The following is a 22,465-nucleotide window of genomic DNA, read 5'->3' as shown; positions in this document are numbered from 1 at the left end:
CCCTTCTAGACAATGGCTTAGGCAAAGACTTCATGACCAAGAACCCAAAAGCAAATGCAACAAAAACAAAGATAAATAGATGAGACTTAAACTAAAAAGCTTCTGCACAGCAAAAGAAATAATCAGCAGAGTATACAGACAACCCACCGAGTGGGAGAAAATCTTCGTAATTTATACATCTGATAAAGGACTAATATCCAGAATCTACAAGGAACTCAAACAAATTAGCAAGAAAAAAACAATCCCATCAGAAGTAGACTAAGGACAGGAATAGACAGTTCTCAAAAGAAGATATACAAATGGCCAACAAACATATGAAAAAATGCTCGACATTACTAATGATCAGGGAAATGCAAATCAAAACCACAATGTGATACCACCTTGCTCCTGCAAGAATGGCCATAATAAAAAAGTTTTTAAATAGATGTTGGCAGAGATGTGGCGAAAAGGGAACGAACACTTTCATACTGCTGGTGGGAATGTAAACTAGTACAACCACTATGGAAAACAGTGTGGAGATTTCTTAAATAACTAAAAGTAGAACTACCATTTGATCCAGTAATCCCACTACTGGGTATCTACCCAGAGGAAAAGAAGTGATTACATGAAAAAGATAATTGCATACACATTTACAGCAGGACAATTTGCAATTGAAAAAATACTGAACCAGCCCAAATGCCCATGCCCATTAATCAATGAGTGGATAAAGAAATTGTGGTTTATATATACTGTGGAATACCACTCAGCCATAATAAGGAAAGAAAGAATGACATTCTCAGCAACGTGGATGGAACTGGAGACCATTATTCTAAGTGAGGTAACTCAGGAATGGAAAACCAACATTGTATGTTCTCACTCATAAGTGGGAGCTAAGCTATGAGAATGCAAAGGCTTAAGAATGATACAATGGACTTTGAGGACTCGGGGGAGGGGGTGGAGGAGGAAAGGATGGGAGGGGTGTGAGAGATAAAAGACTACAAACTGGGTACAGTGTACACTGCTTGGGTGATGGGTGCACCAAAATCTCAGTAATCACCACTAAAGAACTTATTCATGTAACCAAACACCACCTGTTCCCCCAAAACCAATGGAAATCAAAAATTAAAAATTAAAAAAATTTAAAAAAGAAAATATTGTTGTACTTCTATATAATGTTTGTGTTTTAAGCTGCTATTACAAAAGAGTCAAAAGGTTAAAAAATAATTTAAAAGTCTATAAGGTAAAAAAGTTATAGTAAGCTAAGGTTAATTTATTATTGAGAGAAAAGTTTTAAACAAATTTAGTGTAGCCTAAGTGTACAGTGTTCATAAAGTCTACAGTAGTGTACAGTAATGTCACATTCACTCACCAGACACTCACTGACTCACCCAGAGCAAATTCCAATCCTGCAAGCTCCATTCATGGTAAATGCCCTATACAGCTAATACTATTTCTTACCTTTTCTAAATATCATATTTTTACTGTACCTTCTCTTCTTCTCTATCTGTTTCGATACATAAATACTTATCATTGTGTTCCAATCACCTACAGTATTCAGTACAGTAACATGCTGTACAGGTTTATAGCCTGGGAGTAATAGGCCATATACCATATACTCTAGGCATGTGGTGGGCTATACCATGTAGGTTTGTGTAAATACACTCTATGATGTTCACACAATGACAAAATTGCCCAACCACACATTTCTCAGAATGTGTCACATTGTAAAGCGACACAACTGGATATAATTTTGCATGTACATATCTAACTAGAAGAGCCAAAATGCTACCCAACTTTTGATTACATTATTTGGCATGATGAGAAATAATGACTGGCTATGTCTCTTTAAAAAATGTTCAACTTTCAAGCCAAAAAAATAAACTAAGCAAAAAAGGTGAGCAAGAACAATTTTAAAAGAGAGAATGAATGGGCTTCCTTACTTCCTCCTTGCCTTCCATTGTTTTCTCTCTTTAAGATTCCTCTTGGCTGAGTATCGGAAGATTTCATACATTTCTTAGCTCTGGATGACTTATAATTCTAAATATGAAAGTGTCAATGCTACATTTTAATTTTAGAATTCCTAGCCATCAAAGTCAGGTGATGCTCACATAAGTTAAGAGGCCAAAACAACTTGGAAAGCACTGAATCCAACCCCTTCATTTTACAGAGGCCCAGGAAGACTATCTTGCCCAGTCAGAAGCAGAGTAAGAATAAACCGGAAGCCAGGCATTTTCAGGCCTTTTCACCTCACATCTGGGCACCATAACCTCATGCCCCAACCCTCTCTTAAGAGGGCAGGATGAAAGAAGACAGCAGAAAGAGGCTCAGATAGTCCCTCCAGCCACAGCTAGTCAAGGCTGGACACTTTCATGGTTTCCCAAGGAGGAGACGGAGGGGGATCAAAGTGTGGTGTGACTTCCCCCTCAGAAGCATTTCACGTAGAAGACCACAGACATCCACCCAGAAAATAATAAATATGTTACATGGATGAGACTTCTTTGAATATAGCGCCTGAAACCTCACAGATGTAACACACTTCCTTCCAGTCTCTTTTTGTTCTGGAAAGTTCTGGGGCTTATATCACTGAGCTGCGCTAAGGCCAAGTGTACATGATTACAACAAGCACCATGTAGGATTTCTTCATTTCTTTCCGTCCTTCCTCCCTTCCTCTCTGCTGTTCCTTCTTTTATCCACCTGTCTTTCATTTCATTCCTTCTTCTGGACAATTAGTTTTCTTATTTAATCATGTTGCCTTTTCACCCTGGCTTCCAGAAAGCTCTAAGTAAACTTTTAAATCAACCAATAGCAACCTTGCTAATCTTTTGATAGGCATAAATGTTGCCTATTTTCTTTTCCTTATAATAGAGCCCATTTGCTGCAGGGGTGGAAGCAGTAAAAAAAAAAAAACTTTTAAAATCTGCTAGGAAGGAGGTAAGCATAAATAAAGTTCAATAAGTAATGAAAATGTTATAAATAAACCACTTTGGGGTATCCAAAATATTTCCTTGGTTTTGTTGTAGGAAACCGTAGACAGGGCAAATATGACCACCCACCCCCGTCCCCCGCCAACCTAAAGTATGGTTATTTGTACCTCCCTCCGCCCTCCAACGAGACCAAGGGAATCCTGATCAAGCCACCTATGAGAACCTGGATCTTTATCCACATCCAGGGATCTCATCTGGGCTTTAGGCGTTTCTTAAACTCCTGAAACTATATGCAAAACTGTATGCAGGAATCTACCCTAGAACTATCATCTGTGAATCTTTCAGTCTTTTTGAAAATCTATATGAAGAATTTTAACCTATAGAGACTGTTGAACAGTGCTTGCCCCCCATTAAGGAAAAAAATGTGTATGTGGTTTGATCTTACTTTACTGAATTTCGTAAGATTCTCTTGAAGAGCTCCAAAACATGATAATAACTTCTGAGCTACTTGAACATCAAAATTGAAATGAATGATTTCTTTGGCTACTTCAAACTCTTCTATTTTACAAATTTAAAATATATATATTTCTACCAACTCAGCATGATGTGGAGTGGGAGGGTGAAGAGCGACTGGAAACGGCACATGCAGCATTTACCTTATTTCCAGGCATCCTGGACTCCCCAGTAACATTTCCACAATACTGGCATGGCCCAGGCAGTGCTCTCAAATGATGTCTAGAGAGTCCCTGCAAGTCACCCAGCTCCCTTTTCTCTGTCCTCAGCCCATTCTCACCAACCACAGGGACCTTACACTTGGTGGCTGGCCCGGGGTGACTCACCACGTGCCCGCTGAGATCACGGACAAAGCCAGAGGCCTGCTGGCTCTGATAGTACTCGAGCTGCTTCTCCGCCAGTTCTACCCGCTGTAACAGATTCTCAATAAAGTCCTGGAGCCGGGCTTTCCCTTGAACCTCCTTCTCAGCTGCCGCTTCCAGGAAATGGTTGAATGTGACAACTTCTCTGCAAGGCAAAAATGTCAGAACACAAAATGGAAATATGAGGCAAGGAATTCACTCATTCAACACATATTTCTTGAGTGCCTACTATTTGTCAGTTAACACCCTAGGCAGTACTCCATGGCAATGACAAGAGAGGTAATCACCTCTTTGTGATTACATTTACAGACTGTATTTTAGTAGAGGAAGATAGTCACTATAAAACAAACAAATAAATATATGTCAGATGGTCATAAGTGCTAAGAAAATTGAAACTGGGTGCAAGGGGACAGTGACAGAGGAAGGAAAGGAGTGAATAATATTTTAAAAAGCAAAGTTAGAAACGACCTTTTGAATGGGGTGACATTTGAACAGAGACCTGTGGAAGAAGCCATGCAGGTGTTTAGGAAGAGCAAACCAGGGACAGCAGATGGGTCTGAGGTACAGCAAGGGGGTCTACATGGAGGAGGGAGCCAGGTAGGACCTCACAGGTCACTGTGAGACTTCTGGTTTTATTACAAATGAGATGGGAAACCATTGGATGTATTGCTTTTAAGACAAGCTCTGACTTGGATTTTTAAAGTCTGGCGATTGAGAGAGAAAACTCTACAGGGAGAGAAAGTATAGGAGCAAGAGGCCAAGCTGAGCACCAAAACAGCCCATCAAATGAGTCATCTTGTCCAACAGTATATTTTTTAGCTTAGAGCTTAGAACAAAACAGCCCATACAGCTACCACGAGGTCAACCCAAAGACCACGGGAAAACTATTCTAATGCTGACATAAGAGAAGCAATGCATGGGTTGCCCTCCCCTAAGAAGCTGAGCAAAATACTTCAACTACTCTTTTATCTACATAATTCACAAGTAGATTACAAATCCAGAAAAATTCTAATAACTTTATTACCATCTTATATTTTGCTTTCATTTTTAATGGAAATATGAAAATAGTATTTTTTCTGATTTATAAATGAGCTCTTTATTTAAAAAATTCAAATAACCCATTAGAAATATAAAAAAGGAAAGATCACCTGAAACTCCATTATCCTGAGACCACCACCATTATCTTGGTAGCCATCCTCATGAACATCAAACTCATCCCCAAACACACCCACCCAAGCACACATACATGGTTTTCCTTCTTTCCTACCTTGCTCTCAACTCTCAATTCCCCTCTCTCCACACCCTCTTTCCCAGGCCAAGGACCCAGTAATCACCACTATGAATAGGTGTATATTGCCAGAGTTCTCTCTACCCTATTGTCTTCACTTAATAAGAAGCCATGAATATCCTTTTAGTCATCACCCTTGTACGTTCTGCCAGTCCCAGTGGAGCTAATGAGTTCCATAATTTTACTGTCCATTGGGTAGTATTTCCTTTACATGTCTCCAAAATCTCTCTTGGTCTTCAAGGAATGGCCTCTCACTGTTTTTGCCATGTTCAACTTACACAAGATTCTAAAGACTCTACTTTCTGTCCTTTCAGGCTGTTTCAATTTTGATTCATGAATGCTAATTTTTGTTTATCCAACCTCATTCAGTTGTTCTAGACAGTTAATTAAATTCATTGGCTTCTCTGCATCTTCTCAATCTCCACTTGATCTTTATTTTCCACTGAGCTCTGTAATTCTCTTGGGAGTAGAACTTCAGGGAAGTCTGGCTCAGGAAGTCAGAGTTTTACATAAGATCTTTGAAAATAGCTGGTAGTGACTTCCAGCTCTTTTCTTCTGTACTAATAGTCAGTGTGCCACTTTTACAATTAGTCATGATTTTTCTCTCACAAATACATTACACCACACATGGCCATACTGAAACTTTTCTGACACTTCCTATAGAATCACACATCCTTACAAAACTTTGGGAATTACATATGTATAGAAACAGACAACAGGCTGGCTCTAATAATGATTCACTGAAAGAAATGCTAGTGATACCAGCCCCTGCTTTCTAGTTTCCCATCCAGGATCAAACATAAACCCTAATTCCATAATAATTCCATCATCTTTCAGTAGCTAAGAAATATCCACAAACAAGAAATAAGAGTCCTTCTGGAAAAGAATTTTTTTCATCATCAAGTTTCAAGTTTATTTCCAGATGTTTCCATATTAGCCCTCAATAGAAGATGTGTACTTTTCAAGGTCTTCATTATTCAGGCCATGAACACAAGCCAATTTTTAAGCTCTACCGTCATTCACTTTGATCTGCTTCCTACATGAGCCACAAACTTTAACTAGCAGCAAACGAGTGGCGGGCCCATGTGAATGCATCCCCAGCCCTTTCATGGTTCTTGCTTATGGTTTAGGTCCTTTGGGATGGAGTATTCTGGAAATACACCACAGGAAAATGGTTACTACTTCTTTTCAATTCATTTGGAGTCTGAGAATCCAAATTTCTACAAGCCTGTTGTAGAGATTTCCTGCGAGATATTCAGGATAACTGAATGATGCAACTGTCTCCAAACTGTACTTATAGGGCAAACAACCAAAAGTTAAAAAAAAAAGTACCATTTTTAAAAATTCATTTCGGTCAATATTTCCTATATCTTATTATGGAAATGGTTCACATATATTAAGGAAAATATAAAAATTGACCTTTTGGAGGATTCAACTGGGCAGGGACAGAATCAGCTTTTGTTCTCTGTTCTAAGTCCAGCACTCAACACATTTGTGTTTGACACACAATATTGAATAAGTATTTGTTGTAATTAATGTTTATAAAGGACAAGGAAGAAACTAAAAATGACCCAAAATCCCACTACTCAGAAGCAACTACTGTCAATACCCAGTATATTTATTCCTGTCTTTTATCTCTGTGCACATTTACCATTCCAGGGCTTTCATGCTATACAGTCTAGCATATGCGAAGACAGCAACATTTGATGGCTTAATCTCAGGGGATTAGCATCACAAATGCAAGAGAACAAATTTGAATGCAACACCTTTTATGATTGTGGCTGTATTTTTAAATCACATATTTTGCCACTGTTTCTACATGAAACTTTTAAAAATTAATATTAATGCTGACATTAATTTTTAATATTAATTTTAATACGCTCCTGGAATGTTATGCCATGTTACAGAAAAGAAGGATCTTTTTTCTAACTTCTCTCAACCAATTATCTTGTGCCCTGAAGCTGAGAAGTTAATACCTTCTGTATTTTTCAACCAACCTGGCACAAACTGCTAACCTAATTTCAGTTTGTAGATGTATTACATCAACTAGGGTGGAAAAAAACAGTTAAAACAAGCTTGATGGTATACTATGATTTTGTTTTAAAAGACAGGTTAAACACAAGAGAAAGACTGGAGAAGTTCATCATACTGAGATTGTGTAGGGTATCTTTGTTAGATGAAAAAGGTATCAAAACCAAGTGACTAATTGTGGAATATCATGTGTGTACATCTCAGATCCACCTTTCATTCACATCCTGTTCAGTCTGGATGAATATCCAGAACCACCTCTTATTTCCCCAAAGAATCTTGAGGTTTTTCTGAATGGAAAAGAAAAGGGGTTAAACACATTGCATTTGTAACCTCTTTCATAATTACACTCCAAACAATAAAATATCCATTCAAAGTGCAAGATAGACCAATAGATTTCAACGTAAGAAAGTACAAAATGTTCACTGATATGGTTTCAGATCCCACATTGCAATGACTCTTTAAGAAACTACCAACTGTCACATTTGGCACAGCATCAAAGCAAAATATCCATGATTATCTGAGAAGGCTATTAAAATACCCCTCCATTTCCTACTACGTATCTGTGGGAGACTAGATTTTCTTCATCTGTTTCAACCAAAACAACGAATTTGCAACAGACTGAATGTGGAACTACCAAAGTCCAGCTGCCTTCTATGAAGCCACACATAAACTTTTAAAACAGTACCGCTCTTTTCACTAAATTATTTTTGGGAAAACAGTTATTTTTCATAAAAATATGTTATTTACATTAGCATATAATGGATACATGTAGTGAGAGAGTCAAACAATGAAAGAAGGAAATACTGAAATAAACACATAATTACAAAGCTAGTTAAAAGTGACTAAGAAGAAGAATAATATGATGCTATCGGACAGAACAGTAGAAGACTTGTGTGGTTTTATTTCTGGTTCTCAACCCTGTGACTCAGAATACAGTGTGAAAGCTGGAAGGCCAGATGAGAAGATAAGGGCCAACCTGAGTGAAACTCAATCAGGGTGTGGGTGCAGACCAGTGTTGGGGAAATTTAACTGGTTCTAAGCCACTTCTGGCCCCATCTTCGACTTCTTCTTTATTAAATTAAAAAAAAAAAGGCCAAATATTATTAAATCAGAGGTTTTAGGCTTCAGTAGAAAACATGCTTATTTAAAGCAATATTTGACACTAAAAAAAAAAAATACCAGTACAATATAAGAAACTGACCTTGAAGCTCATTATTACACAGAATGATTTCCAGATCTGGAAATCTGTCAGATTGATAGGTATCCAGAAACCAACACAGTAGAAGGGGAGCAATGAGGGAAAAAGCCCTTTCCAGAGAGCCAAACCTTCAGTTATATCCATTCACACATGCATTCATTAATTTACAGGATGACCATATGGTCTGAAAAATAGATAATATTATTTCATTTTTTACAGATGGAATCCTCTCAGTTACTTCTTCTGAGATGGGTTAAAGACAGGTTAATTCAGAAAAATCAAAGACATGCTATCATGTGACCAATACACCCTAGAAGCATGTGCAGAGATTAATGGAAATATGCATTCACGCACTGTGGTGCTCACTGCAATTTTGCACACGCATTGAACTATGCATTTTAATGAACGACAACACGTTGATCCTATCATGTATTATAATCTACTATCAACAAACCATTTCTTATGTCTATTTTAACTTCCTTCATTTTTGCACTGAGCCACACTTACTTTTGGATATGCTGTTCTCTCTGCCAGGGTCATTCCTCCTCCTCTTCCCAAGCCCCCACAATTAATTATCAATTAACTATTCCTCTAACCTCAGACTCTCTTGCCAGGGAGTATTCTCAGACACATGCCCAGGTGTACATGACATGGCCTACTGTGTTTTCCACAGAAGTTTGTACCTTATCACCATGCACATCACAATGAACCAGTGTGCCATTTCTCCATTTGACCATAAAATCAGTGAGTTCAGGGACCTTGTGTGCTCCTTCACTGTCTGCAAGTACCCCCTGTACCTAACCTGAGCCCAGCACACAATACAGGATTGATGCATTTCTGCTGAATGCATGAAATGTGCAACTATATCTCTACTTGAAAATCATTAACCAACACAGAGATCCTTAAGTTTCTTTTTTCCTTTTTCCAGACAAGTACTGGGGCATAAAACCAATGAGTAACCTACGGGTACCTCCTACAGGAGTAGGGGGTGGGATCTAAAACTGATGCCTCTCTTCTATTCTTAAACACTTTAACATCAGCTTCTCCTCCCAAAGGCAAAGCTCTACCAAGTTATTTAAATTTCATTTTACATGACTGATTTATGAACCTCTTCAGAGGAATATGAAATGGTAAAAATACCTCCAGCTAAAAATAGTCTAGCTATTGATCACAGAGCACCTCAGACAGACCATAACGTCAACCACAACGCAAATCCCAAAGCAGGAGTTGACCACCTCTGAGCACAGGGAGCTTGGCTGCAAACCCATAGCATGGAGTCGGCTCCTGCGCTCTCTTTGCGGCACCACAGGCCTGAATCTGCAACAACTGCATGTCTTGAGGCATGGCCCATCTCTACTCTTGCTGGCCCTTAACGCTAATGAGAAAATCAAACTATTCTCATTGGTTTTAAGTTGACCAATACTATATTCTGAGTCCCAAGGGCCTAGAGTGGGGATGTGATAGGAGGCAGGGGAGTGGAGAAAAGAGAATATGCAGAGATAGAAATTGAAAACTTTCCTGGGTTTCCGAATTTTACCATGTGCCAACCCTGAGAGGATATGCTTGACACCTCATTTATTCTATATGAGTTTCTAAGTCTGCAAGGAACACATCCTGAAAAGAGAGGACCCCATTTATATGCACGAACCAACAATGTGGAACAAACAGACCCTTCTCCACCCCGCTGACCTCTATATCCAATGTGATTTTTTCTTGGCCTGCTTCCTAGCTATGAATCAGTCTGGACACTACATTGCCTAGTCACTGCTTTAGCTGATCAAAAAATGGGAATGAATTAAATGGCAAGAGGATTTGGTTGTGCAAAGCAAGTTACCAAATCAGATTTGCCTTTTAAAGGCCAGCATTCCAAGGTCAGCTCTGGATAAAAACCTAAATGGGCATTACCTAGCTCAGGCCACCCCCTCTATGTCTCTTTTGTCATACACCCTAATGACCTGTTTAATGTCAAATTTCCCTTCTGGTTTATAAAGTCCATGAAGGCAGGAACTGGACGCATTTGGTTTACCATCCCATGGTCGGAACCTAGATCAGTATCTGCCGCTCAGCAAACACTCAATAAACATTTGTCTTCTGCATGGCTTTAGGCTGGAACGAGGCAAATGATGAAGGACAAAGGGAAACAGATTCTACATGTCACTGCCTGCAAGGGAGTAGGATGGAAATTAGAGATGGAATCACAAAGAGTCCTCTCATTGTGATCAAAGCCTAGCAGTGGCAAAAGCCCTACCCCGATTAAGCAAGGACATCTGAGAGTCAAGTGAAAAGCCCTGGGCTGGGTGTTCTGGAAGCTTAATATCATGACCACACTGATGATGCCACCCTTCCCCTGCCTCCCAACACCTCAGATGCCAGCTGACATTTTCTTTAATCACATCAGAAAAATAAATGATGTCACCATGGCAGCCCTCTCAAAATAGCAAAGAAGCAAGCCCATCCAAAATGGGCCACATTCAGTATTACATAAGTCTTGACGCTTTGGGGAAAAAAAAAAATCACATTTTCAGGAGTCTGGCTGGGACACAGTGAACTAATGGAAAAAACACTCAGCAGAGAGACAGGGAAATTGGATTCCAGGTTCAGCTTTGCTACTAAATCTCTATCCTTGGGCAAGTCATTCCCCTGCTCTAGGCCTTATTTTCTGCATGTATAAAATGAGTGTGTTATCCTGCAGGAAACAGGGGCAACCTTCTGGTTCTCAAATCAGAAATCACCTGGTCTACTCAGGGGCCATCTCTAGCAGCCCTCCCTGCCGCCCCTTCAAGGTCACTCTCTTCTGGCCATCAATGCAAATTCTGCCTTTCCTCCTCATTTCCTCAGTGTGGCCTCTCCATACATAAAAATCTGTTCTCTAACGTATTACCAACTTGAAACTGTGGCTTATATTGAGGCACTTCTCAAAACTCCCCTTGCATGTTCCTGAGTATCCCTTATCCTTCCTATACAGAACACAAACACCTTAGGGAAAGACAGCAAGCATTTTATGTTCCCCCCCACACACCTCACACAGCACTGGGCACATTACAGATGTTCAATCAGGACTTTTCAAAACATCTTGCAGAAAAGTGTATATGTAAATTTTGTATTACTTTTATTATACTCAAATTTTCCAGACCCCACAGGACCAACTCAGCCAGCAAACTAGCTACTAAGTCCATCCTTTCTTGTTAAGGGATACCTTAAAGCAAGGTTTCCAGGATTGATTTACCTGATTACAGGCAGCACTACCCACCAGCTCTGAATACTCTTCAATAAGTAAATACCTGTTTCACTAGAACTTTTAAAATCACACTGACTTTGTCAAGACAATGAGCAACTTCTTTCTTGGGTTTGCACTCCAAAACCTACAGATACCTTCTACAGGTTTACAATGAGACTGACCAGTACAAAAGTGCAAAATAGTTGACCCCTGAACAATGCAGGGATTAGGTGGACCAATCTCCTATGCAGTTGAAAATCCAAGTATAACTTTTGACTCTCCAAACACTTAACTCCTAATAGCCTACTGCTAACCAGAAGCCTTACTGATAACATAAACAAATGATTAACACAGATTTTGTATATTACATGTATTACATATCTGTATTCTTAAAGTAAGCTAAAGAAAATGTTATTAAGATAATCATAAGGAAAATATATTTACTTCTCATTAAATGGAAATGGATCATTGTAAAGGAGGAGGAGAAACAGAAGGGTTGGTCTTGCTGTCTCATTGATGGCACAGACAATAAAACCTCTTCGTTTAAGTGGAACTGCATAGTTCAAACCTGAGTCATTCAAGAGTCAAGTGTATTCTCAATTCAAACAACCTCCTCTGCTATGAGTATATGTACAACTTCTACAGTCTGGCTGATTCAGCCTATAGATGGCCTCAGGGCAGAAGCAGCCTTTGGGTCTTTTATTTTAACTTGAAAGAAAGGATTTTAAAAGTTGAAGGAAAAGATCCATAAGCAAAAGAAGCTTATGTGAATTTTAAATAATAGATGTTTGCTTTTTTTAAAACCAAATCTACTATCTGTGTTTCAAAGGGTCCCCGGAGTTTAAGTCAATTGTGAATGAGATGGTTAACAACCTACTTTCTCTCACAAATGGGCCTAGGGAGCTCATGTGGAAGTGTTTGGCAGGGGAGCACAACTCCTGGTATGGTCCTTGGCAAAATACGGTCTTCCCTTATCTGAAAGGCCAACTTTTTGGTGGAAGGAACAGCTCTCTGAGGTGGTGGTTAGGATGGAAGATGCACCCACCACCCAGCCAGGCAGATGCAGTCAAATCAACCCAGTATTAACAGTGTGACAGGTGGGCAGCTCCCTCTGCATCCCCATTCAGAGGGCAGGGGTGCGGGGGTGGGGAGGCCAGACGCTGCAGACACTGAGGGTGCTGTCCACAGTCCCATTCTTAGACCAAGAGCTCAGTGTCCTCCCTGGAAACAAGACTCTTTCAGTCCCACTTTATGTACAGAAAGAGTGATTATTTGAGGCCTGAATACAGAAACTGATGGGACTGGCCCAAATGAACGTTTAAAAAAAAAAAAAGACTTTGTTTATGTTTAAAAGTTTAAGGCAATTTCACTGTGCTTTCATTTAAAACACTTTGTTTTCTTTTTTTAAAATATCATTGCTTTTTTCTATTATTCCAGAAATGACATACAAAAATCACCTTGTGGCTGGGTACCGTGGCTTACAACTATAATCCCAGCACTTTGGGAGGCCAAGACCAGTAGATCACCTGAGGTCAGAAGTTCGAGACCAGCCTGGCCAACATGGCGAAACCCCGTCTCTACTAAAAATACAAAAAAATAGCTGGGTGCAGTGGTGGGCACCTGTAACCCCAGCTACTTGGGAGGCTGAGGCAGGAGAATTGCTTGAACCCAGGAGGCAGACGTTGCAGTGAGCTGAGGTCATGCCATTGCACTCCAGCCTGGGTGACAAAGGGAGACTCTATCTCAAAAAAAAAAAAAAAATCAACTCGTAATTTATCCTCAGGCATACTCACAAAAATGTGAACAAACATGTACAAGGATAATAACCAAGGCACTATTTCTAATACTAGGAAAATGGAATAAAACTATATATTCATCAATAACAAACTGGTTAAATGCATCATGATGCATCCATACCATGGAATACTACACAACAGTCAAAAAGAGTAGTATAGTTCTGTACTTAGTAAACAAAAGATGCCTGAAATCTATTATATTAAAAACAAAAACAATTCAGCGTGCAATTGGCAGAACAGTATGTGTCACAATTTCATTTAGAAAAATGGAATCTGTGTGTGTACGATTGCAGGCACACAGGAAAGGTCTGGAAGGACATTTACGGAACTTAACAGTGGCTGTCTCTGAAGGATAGGATAGGATGTGCTTGGATTGGAGAGGCTACTTTTACACATATAATTCTCTCCTATTCAAGTTTTTCCTGTTTTAACATGTCTTAGTTTTTCAGTTGGTGCTCAGGTGGCAGCCTTGGATTAACCATAACATGTAACTGACCCATGCATAGCCCACTTTTATTTAGACAGATATTTTTAACAATTAAGCATTCTTGAACCCATCACTCCAGGCAACTACTACCCCAGATCTCATGTTCATTATTACTCATGTAATTAATTAGTAAAATACAACAAATAAATAAGTTCAAAAAATTAATTTGGTTGCCTTTTAAACTCACTGCTCTTGAATGAAGCAAAAATTTTCAAATTTAATTCTAGGCCTGTCTTTACGCATAGAGTAACCACATCTGCCCTTTTTTCAACAGCACAGTGCGGGTCACTCTGGTGGCCATTAACGGGTCTAGACACTAACTTCCCACCAGGAAACACCAGAAACCAAAAGGGAAACATTTTTCATTAGAGATTATTTCCCCAGGAGCAAAGTAAGTCAGAGGCTGATTCAAATCCATCCTAACTACGTAATTTAAAAAATGTCTCGCCTGAACAAAAAATGTCTAGGCTTCCCCTCAAGGTAGAACGTAAGCATTTAAGTGATAGCAAGTAATGATCTCTTTAATCTATGGAGTGTCTCAGGAAGTTTTAATTATTACATTTTAAGAGACAACACAAAATAGAAGAGTGCCAGAGGGCAAAGAAAAGATGAAATTAAATCAATCTCTATAATAGAACTCAAATTATTTGGAAACCTACCTTCTAGGATGTTTTACTCCATCAATTTTAATGTCCTTTGATTCCATGAATTTCTAAACCTCTATTTAAAATGAAATCTGACATTCTGCATTTGGGAAATACACTGACTTGTAATGTACACTTTTCTAGTTTGGGTTAAATCTATACTTACTGATAAAGAAATGCTTCTCTAAGTATGATGATTTCTCAAGCAATAGCTTCTATGATCTATAACTTGTGAAAACCAATCTCAACTCTTTGCAAGTGGGCAAAACTTAAATATAACAAAAAAAAATACATCATTTGCCAAAAAGTCAAGTCTCAAACTTAAATCATAGAAGTATAGCAATCTCAGAAAGTCTTTCCTCTGGGTGCCCTAATGTCTGCTTCTCCCAAATATAAATTAAATTAAATGGATTCTCAGCTACTAACATTTAATCAACCTGGGCAGATAATACAAAATGGCAAATAAACCAAACTTATTTATACTGGAGGAATGTTTTTGAACTTAAGACAGCATCTTGCATTGACTTTATAATACGGAGACTGTCAAGAAGGAACAGCTCACTTAGCTCACCCTTTCTGCCTTCCCATTCAACTCACCCTTGCACGCCATTTGGTGCTAGGAATGGATCCCACCATGGCTAGGCTGTGCTAGTCTTCTCTCTAAAAGCATAGCCTGTGGTTTACAAATTCCCAGTTGAGAAGGAATTAGATATTTGACTTTAATGCTGCTAGGTTGCAGACCATGCACACAGAGGGTAAATGATATCAAAGCCTTGTTCCTCCTGGTTCAACTATATCAATAAGAAATGCAGTCAAGTCACCTGCAAATAGCAAAAATCAACCTTGCTTAGCATTTGCTTGTAAGGGGATTGGGGTGCTGCTTAAAGCAATGGGGTTAGCATCCCCTGTCAGCAACACTTACTCTTCTTTCCTAAGAAGCTCCTCCTCAGATTCCGTCAGGCGTTGCCTCAGTACAGCTATCATTTCCACGGCCACGTCCACCTGTCTGTTTAAGGCCCGCTCTCGTCTCTGAACTTCCTGCTTTTTCTGAGTCAGCTGCACAAAAGCTGCCCGAACTTCCAACAGTTCCGCAGTTTTCTGGGCCAACTCTTTGGTGAGTTTATCAATTCTCTTCTCAATGGTCCTATCCACAGCCTCAACCATTCGATTGAATTTTTCTCTGACATGTGCCTCGAAAGAAGCTTTGGTGTCTGAGGTGGGCAGTCCAGGACCCGACCGTGTCCCATCCAGCGAGTCTGCACGGAGGTCCATGGCAGTGTAGGTCTGCACATAGGACACAGGCCTCTCTGCCACCACCTCAAATGGCTTCCTGTCCTTGGAATGTTCATGTGAAATGCTGTACAAGTTAACATAGCTCGGTTTCTGCTTTACCACGTTGCCACTGCTCTGCAATTTTCCCGGTTTCAGGAGTTCTGAGGAAGTGACTAGGTCTGTGTCTTTGAGGGATGGAAAGAGACTGCATTTTGTCAAGAGGGTTCTTTCTTCGTAGCTGTGACTGAACTCCAGATGGTCCCTCAAGGATGACAAGCTTCTAAATCTGGTATGGTCTCCACACCTCGGGCAGCGGAATGGCAGGCACACAGCAACATTCTCAAAGGACTCCTGCCAGGGATATCTGCTTTCCTCAAAAGCCTTCTGTTGCATTACTCTAAAAGTCCTGGGAGGGGGGAAATAGGTAGTTTACAAGTCGGCTGAAAAACACACTACTAAAATGATTGCTGCTCATCTCCATGACAGCAGAGGCTTTTTGGTTTCAAGTGACTTTTGCACATAATATTTTATGTTGCACTTAAAACCTACAGCCCATGGGCCAAATCCATCCACATCAATTTCTGCATTATTTACTGCTGCCGTATCAATTTCTGTATTATTTATTGTAAACCACAATGGCAGTGGTGAGTAACTGAGACAGAGACTCTATGCTCCTAAAAGCTAAAATATTTACTACCATTACAGAAAAAGTTTGCCAACTCCTACCTAGAATCAAAAAGGTGGGTAACATTCCCTCTCCACAGATGAGAACACTGAAGCAAGGAAGTAAAGCCATTAATCCAAGGTCAGATGGAAAGTGGTAGATCCAGAAGTGGAATTCAAGTTTCCTCGCCTCCTGAATTTGGCACACTAAATGCAAAACCGTGCCCCATTTTAAGGATACAATCCGAGATGCGTGAACACAAGAACATATGAAAACTCACATGAATTGTCAAAATGGGTCCTAAGACAGCAAGCTCGGGACCTATCCTCAAGTACAGGAAAGACTACTCAAGCTATGCACAGTGGCATTAAGCCTGCAATCAGCTGAAAATTTTTCACCCTGAAATTTTTGCCTTTTTTTCCTTCAGGTATTGCTGTGATGACATAAACCAAAGTGCTAATCGTAACAATAACAGACCCCATACGTGAGTTTCACTGAAACCTGGGGACCCAATGTGTCAAATACCATTTGGCATAAGTGGGGCCATGGCCAAGATTTTTATTATAATAGAGTGTTCTGGACGGATTTGTCTTGTCTCAGATGCTATTTTATATGACAACCTCTAGGGATGGTCAATGTGTGAACCAGGTAGGTATCAGCGTACTCTCTTAATAACAGGAAGTTCTGGTTTCCTTGTAGGAATGCATTATCTTCACCCTAGCAACAGATGACTGTTGGCAACCCAATTCTGCAAGCAGTGCATATCTTCTATTCCTCCATGAAAGGTTTCTACTTAAATGTAACAAGCATTGGACCGAAATGAGGGAGCCCAGCTGGGGTCTTTGGGTGAAAAGTGTCCTCAACCTCTTCAAAAGCAGAGGTGCAAATGGTCCCCAGGCAGCGAGGCAAGCAAGGCTTCTAGGTGAAGCCCCCGGCCCCCAGAGAGGGGAACCTCTTCCTGTGATGGGTACACCGGGATGTTTAACCACTGGTTTTCTGGGAACGAGATGCAAACCCTGGCTCAGCATAGGGCCAAAGACGCTGACAAGAGGTAAGGAAAGGGGAAGTCAGGATTCTAAGGGGGCAATGGGAAAAGGGTGGCATTTTGGATGGGGAAATGGGTAATCACACACTCCAGAGCACGCAGGCTTTTATGGGCCCAGAGGAAACCCAGTCCACTGGGCTGATGAAGAGCCCTAAGTGACTCTGCCAGAGAAGGGCAGGCTGGCAATGACCCTGCCCCGGGGTCCCAGCTCTCCCCGCCCCCTCTCCGCTGCGTGCCAGCCCACGGGTGCCAGAGTGGATTCGTGTGCACATGAGTTCCTGCTGGTGGGGGCCGGGAAGCCGGCTCTCCCAACTCCCCGCCATGCTGCGGGCTCGGGGACCCCCTCCCCAGCCCCGGCCACCCCGGCAGGTCCCCTCCGCCGAGCCGCGGGCGCAGATGGCCGGCGGCCGCCTCTTACCCGACTTGTTGCTGCTGCTGCAGCCGCCGCCTCCGGTGCTGATGCTGCGGGAGCGAAGCGGTTTTCAGCAGAGCCGTAAATCAGACTGAGCCGGGCCGGCTCCCACTCCCCGCCGCACCTCCGCGCCGGGACCGGCGGCGTCCAGGGCGGAGCGAGGCGCGGCTAGCCAGCGGGGGCGGCGCTCGCGGGCACCGGGGGCACCGCGCCGTGGGTGCGGGGGTTCCGGAACGCCGCGGCCCAGGGCTGCCACCTCCGCGGGGAACACCCTTGCTCTGCCCAGCTGGCGGGAGCATCATCTGCCCCCCCGCCACCCAGCCGGGAGCCCGATCCGACTCAGGATTACACTGACATCACTGCGAGAGATGCTGGGATCATTCCCCGGGGGAGGGAAGGAAAGACGCGTGTCAGCCTCGCAGGCGCGGCGCTTTCTGCAGGCCCTGGCAAGCTTTTTTGCACTAGTTTGGGGGGAGCGGGAGAGTGTGGATGAGGATGCAGCATAGCTGGGCATCTTCTTTGAAAATCTGCCCGTTGGAAGGTCCGGGTATTTAATTAGGACCTCTTCATCCCAAGCAGCAGGGCGAGAATGTCCCAAAATAACTAACCCAGAGAGTACACTCCAGCCTTCCTAGCCAAGTGTCCTGAGGCTACGTTAACAGGCAGAACTAAATCTAGTAAAGTGCAGGGATTAATGAACAAACAGTTAAAGCAACAAGATCCCTCACCTACACCCCCATTTCTGAGGCGGACGCCCCTTTCCCTGGAGAAAAAATTTGTCCTTCTAAAGAGGGGATGTCCTGAAGAGAAGACGGCAAATCATTCCTTCTGAAGGACTCTGATGTCTCAGCTTGCTGGGCTTTTGCTTTTTTTTTTTTTTTTTTTTTTTAACCTGTTTTGGTTTACCCCTACTGTAACTCCTGAAATGTGAAACCTAGATAAAAGTTACTGCTGGGTTTTCTTGTTCAAAGAAGAGAAGAGATTCTGTTCATCTGTAGACAGTTAATGCATCCTCTTGACTCCTCAGGGTGTCTTTTCTCAAGGCTTGCTGTTACTCATTTCAACACCCGATTTTATTTTAACTGTAAAGAGCTCAACAGTTATCTTAGTTGAAATTTTGTTTTGTTTTTGACAAATGAAAACAAATGAATTGCTTTGTTTTTTCACAAATGAATTATCACATCAAATGCAATGAAGATCCCAAGCTCTGGCATCAGACTTGATTCAAATCCTGGTTCTAGGGCCTGGGTCAAGTAACTAGACTTTTCTGTTCCTTCAATTCCTCATCTATGAAATGAAGATAATCAAGATACCTCTTAATATAGCGGTGGATCGAATGTGCTATGATGATGGAGGTAAAAACCCTGCCTGACCGGGACACACACTGATAAAGTCAGCTGTTATCGTTGTTGCTAATTCATTTATAATTATTATTAATTCCATAAAAAAGGGGCCTACACACATTTAAAAAGCAGGAAGGAGAAGAGGAATTAATATGTACTAACTTCTACGTAAATGGAGATAGGCTATTGTGCTGGGGTGTGTTTGCTTTGAAAATATTATATTTCATTGAAGTTACTTTTTGACTCGCTCTCAAGACTATTCCAAGAATCAATTTATTTAGTACAAAATCTTAAAGTCTGAAAGATACACTCATTGGAGTGCCAAGATATCGTCGTCATCTTGTGAGGTGCCTGCAGGTTAATCTCTTACACCCACTGCCTTCATGGCAAAACATAACAAAAGCATGCTCTGGTCCTCCCTTCCCCCCCCGCCCCCTTTTTTTTTTTTTTTTTTTTTTTGAGACGGAGTCTCGCTCTGTCTCCCAGGCTGTAGTGCAGTGGCGCGATATCAGCTCACTGCAACCTCTGCCTCTTGGGTTCAAGCGATTCTCCTGCCTCAGCCTCCCTAGTAGCTGGGATTACAGGTCCCTGCCACCACCCGGCCAATTTTTGTATTTTCAGTAGAGACGGGGTTTTGCCGTGTTGACCAGGCTGGTCTTGAACTCCTGACCTCAGGTGATCTACCGGCCTCGGCCTCCCAAAGTGCTGGGATCACAGGCGTGAGCTACCGCGCCCAGCCAGCTCCTCCCATTTCTTAGACAGCTGCTACTTCTTTTTTGGTCCTAAGTTCCTCCCCTGTTAAATGAGAGGATGGAGATTTTCAAAGTCCTTTTCTCACCCTAAAAATATAAAATATTATCAAATAATTATGGAGAGGTTATTCTGTGCAGGGCCTAAAGCTGAGTATTGTGGGAAATTCAACTTGGTCAACAGGCATTTAGGACCTTAAGTGGTTCTCAAAGTGTCACTTGTGTATACCACCAATTACCTCATTTAATCTTTGAACACCTGTGAGGTAGGGAGGACCTTGTACACTCAGTTCTAGCCACCTTGGCATCCCTTTACTTAACAGCCCTGCTTTTTCCCGTCTCTAGGGCCTCTTTATCTGGTAATGCCTACTCATCCCTCAGAGCTCATCCCAAGTATGCCCTCTCTGAGGAGGTCTTCCCTGACACTCCTGGACAAGGTTAGTGCGTACTAGGAAAATTTATCATGACAGGATTTGTCACAATAATTCTATGTGCTGGGTTATGGATGTAGTTGTCTGTTTAATATTTATGTCCACTGTTAAGTTGTAAGCTATGTGAGTCAGGGTCCTTGTCTGTCTTACTCTCCAGTATATTCCCAGGACTTAGCACAGTGCTGATCAAAGTGCTCAAAAAATATTTGTTAAAAGAATGAATGCTGAACAAATAAATCCCCTTTCTACATAGGAGGAAACAGGCCCAAAGAAGTTAAGTAACTTTCTCAAGATCACAAACCTAGAACACATTACAGCCAGGATGGCAAACCCTGGGCTTTTAACCACTGTACTCATTGGCTTTCCAGTTTTTGATGAAGAAAATAAAGTTCTAGGAAGTAAAGTGACTTGCCTAAAGTCATATAGGTAATAAATAATAAAATGAAGGTTAGAGTTCACGTCTTCAAACATTGATGTTTTTCTATGCCACATTATGCTGTTTTACTCTGCCCTCCAGGCACTTACAACTAGTGGAATGAGAACAAGGCATATATATATGATAGATATATATGTATCATATATATCATATATGTATCATATATATCATATATGTATCATATATATCATATATGTATCATATATATCATATATATGATACATATATCATATATATGATACATATGATATATATGATTATATATGATATATATGATATATATCATATGTATGATATATATGATATGTATGATATATATGATATGTATGATATATATGATATATATGATATGTATGATATGATATATATGATATATATGATATGTATGATATGATATATATGATATGTATGATATATATGATATATATATGATATATATGAGATATATGATATATATGAGATATATATGATATATGATATATATGAGATATATATGATATATATGTGATATATATGATATATAGATCTATGATATATATGATATATAGATCTATGTATCATATATATGATATATATGATATATATGATATATCATATATATCTATAGATCTATATATCATATATATGATATATAAATGATATATATGATATATGATATATATGATATATGATATATATGATATATGATATATATGATATATGATATATATGATATATGATATATATGATATATGATATATATGATATATATGAGATATATGAGATATATGATATATGATATATATGACATATATGAGATATATGACATATATGAGATATATGAGATATATGACATATATGAGATAGATATATGAGCTATATGATATATATGATATATATGATATATATGATATATATGTGATATATGTGATATATATGATATATATGATATATATGTGATATATATGATATATATGATATATATGTGATATATATGATATATATGATATATATGTGATATATATAATATATATGATATATGGGATATATATATGGGATATATATCATATATGGGACATATATATGATATATATAGGACATATATATGATATATATATACGGGACATATATATATATAGGAGAAGTTAAATATATGCTAAAATGAATTAAATGGGAAGTGTCTATAGGGCCTGACATCATGCCTGGCACATAGTAGATGTTCAATAAATGTTTGCTGAATTGTTAATGATCATAGCTCTCACCTTTAGAGTAATTACAATGGATCTTACTATATTAAATGTTTAGGCACATATCCAGTGTTTCTCAAAGTGGGACCTGTGGAGCCTGTGGAGCTGGTCAAAATGCAGATGTCTGGAACCTTGACCTAATAAATTGAAATCTGTAGGTGTGGATCTTGAAGATCTGCATTTTCACCTATCTCCCCAGGTGACTCTCATGACCACTAAAGTTTGAGAAACAGTCCTTTGTTACAGTAACCAACGAGGCAGACATTGGCAGCCGTTTATGCACAAGACAGGATGCTGCTGGAGATGCGATGAATACAGCTGAAGGTCATGCCACTAAAAAGCATGAGAGGTAGTAAGAATTTGAAGCTAATTCTGACTCCAAAAGCCTGGGCTTTTTCCATCATGACTGTGAAAGGAAGGGTGGTGGAGAGGAAAAGAGGTGGGCAGA

The 22,465-nt window shown here is 40.2% G+C and overlaps 1 protein-coding gene and 1 long non-coding RNA gene across 6 annotated transcripts in view; one reads left to right on the top strand and one right to left on the bottom strand.

Annotated features, from left to right (window-relative positions):
* The window catches only part of ZNF365 (zinc finger protein 365), a 28,068-nt gene extending 10,073 nt beyond the window's left edge, over positions 1-17,995 (bottom strand). The window contains exons 1-3 of one of the 2 annotated variants that reach the window (XM_008955798.5): positions 17,839-17,995; positions 15,362-16,117; positions 3,743-3,923 (exon numbers count right to left, since the gene is read on the bottom strand). In XM_008955798.5, coding sequence (XP_008954046.2) covers positions 3,743-3,923; positions 15,362-16,104 — 924 coding nt within the window. In that variant the 5' untranslated portion in view covers positions 16,105-16,117; positions 17,839-17,995. The remainder of the gene's footprint in view (positions 1-3,742; positions 3,924-15,361; positions 16,118-17,838) is intronic. The other variant, XM_003830320.4, reaches the window with a different exon arrangement.
* LOC129393213 (uncharacterized) overlaps positions 16,127-22,465 on the top strand; it is a 32,441-nt gene continuing 26,102 nt past the window's right edge. Inside the window, exons 1-2 of one of the 4 annotated variants that reach the window (XR_008619942.1) lie at positions 16,127-17,426; positions 20,270-20,361. This is a non-coding gene — a long non-coding RNA (uncharacterized LOC129393213). Of the gene's footprint in view, positions 17,427-18,182; positions 19,188-20,269; positions 20,362-22,465 lie in introns of those variants that run through there. The other 3 variants (XR_008619941.2, XR_008619944.1, XR_008619943.2) reach the window with 3 other exon arrangements.

Source organism: Pan paniscus, chromosome 8 (assembly GCF_029289425.2).
Source record: "Pan paniscus chromosome 8, NHGRI_mPanPan1-v2.0_pri, whole genome shotgun sequence".
In the NCBI taxonomy this organism is placed as follows: domain Eukaryota; kingdom Metazoa; phylum Chordata; class Mammalia; order Primates; family Hominidae; genus Pan; species Pan paniscus.
Note: the sequence above shows the minus strand (reverse complement) of the source record. Positions and strands in the feature narration are given on the sequence as shown.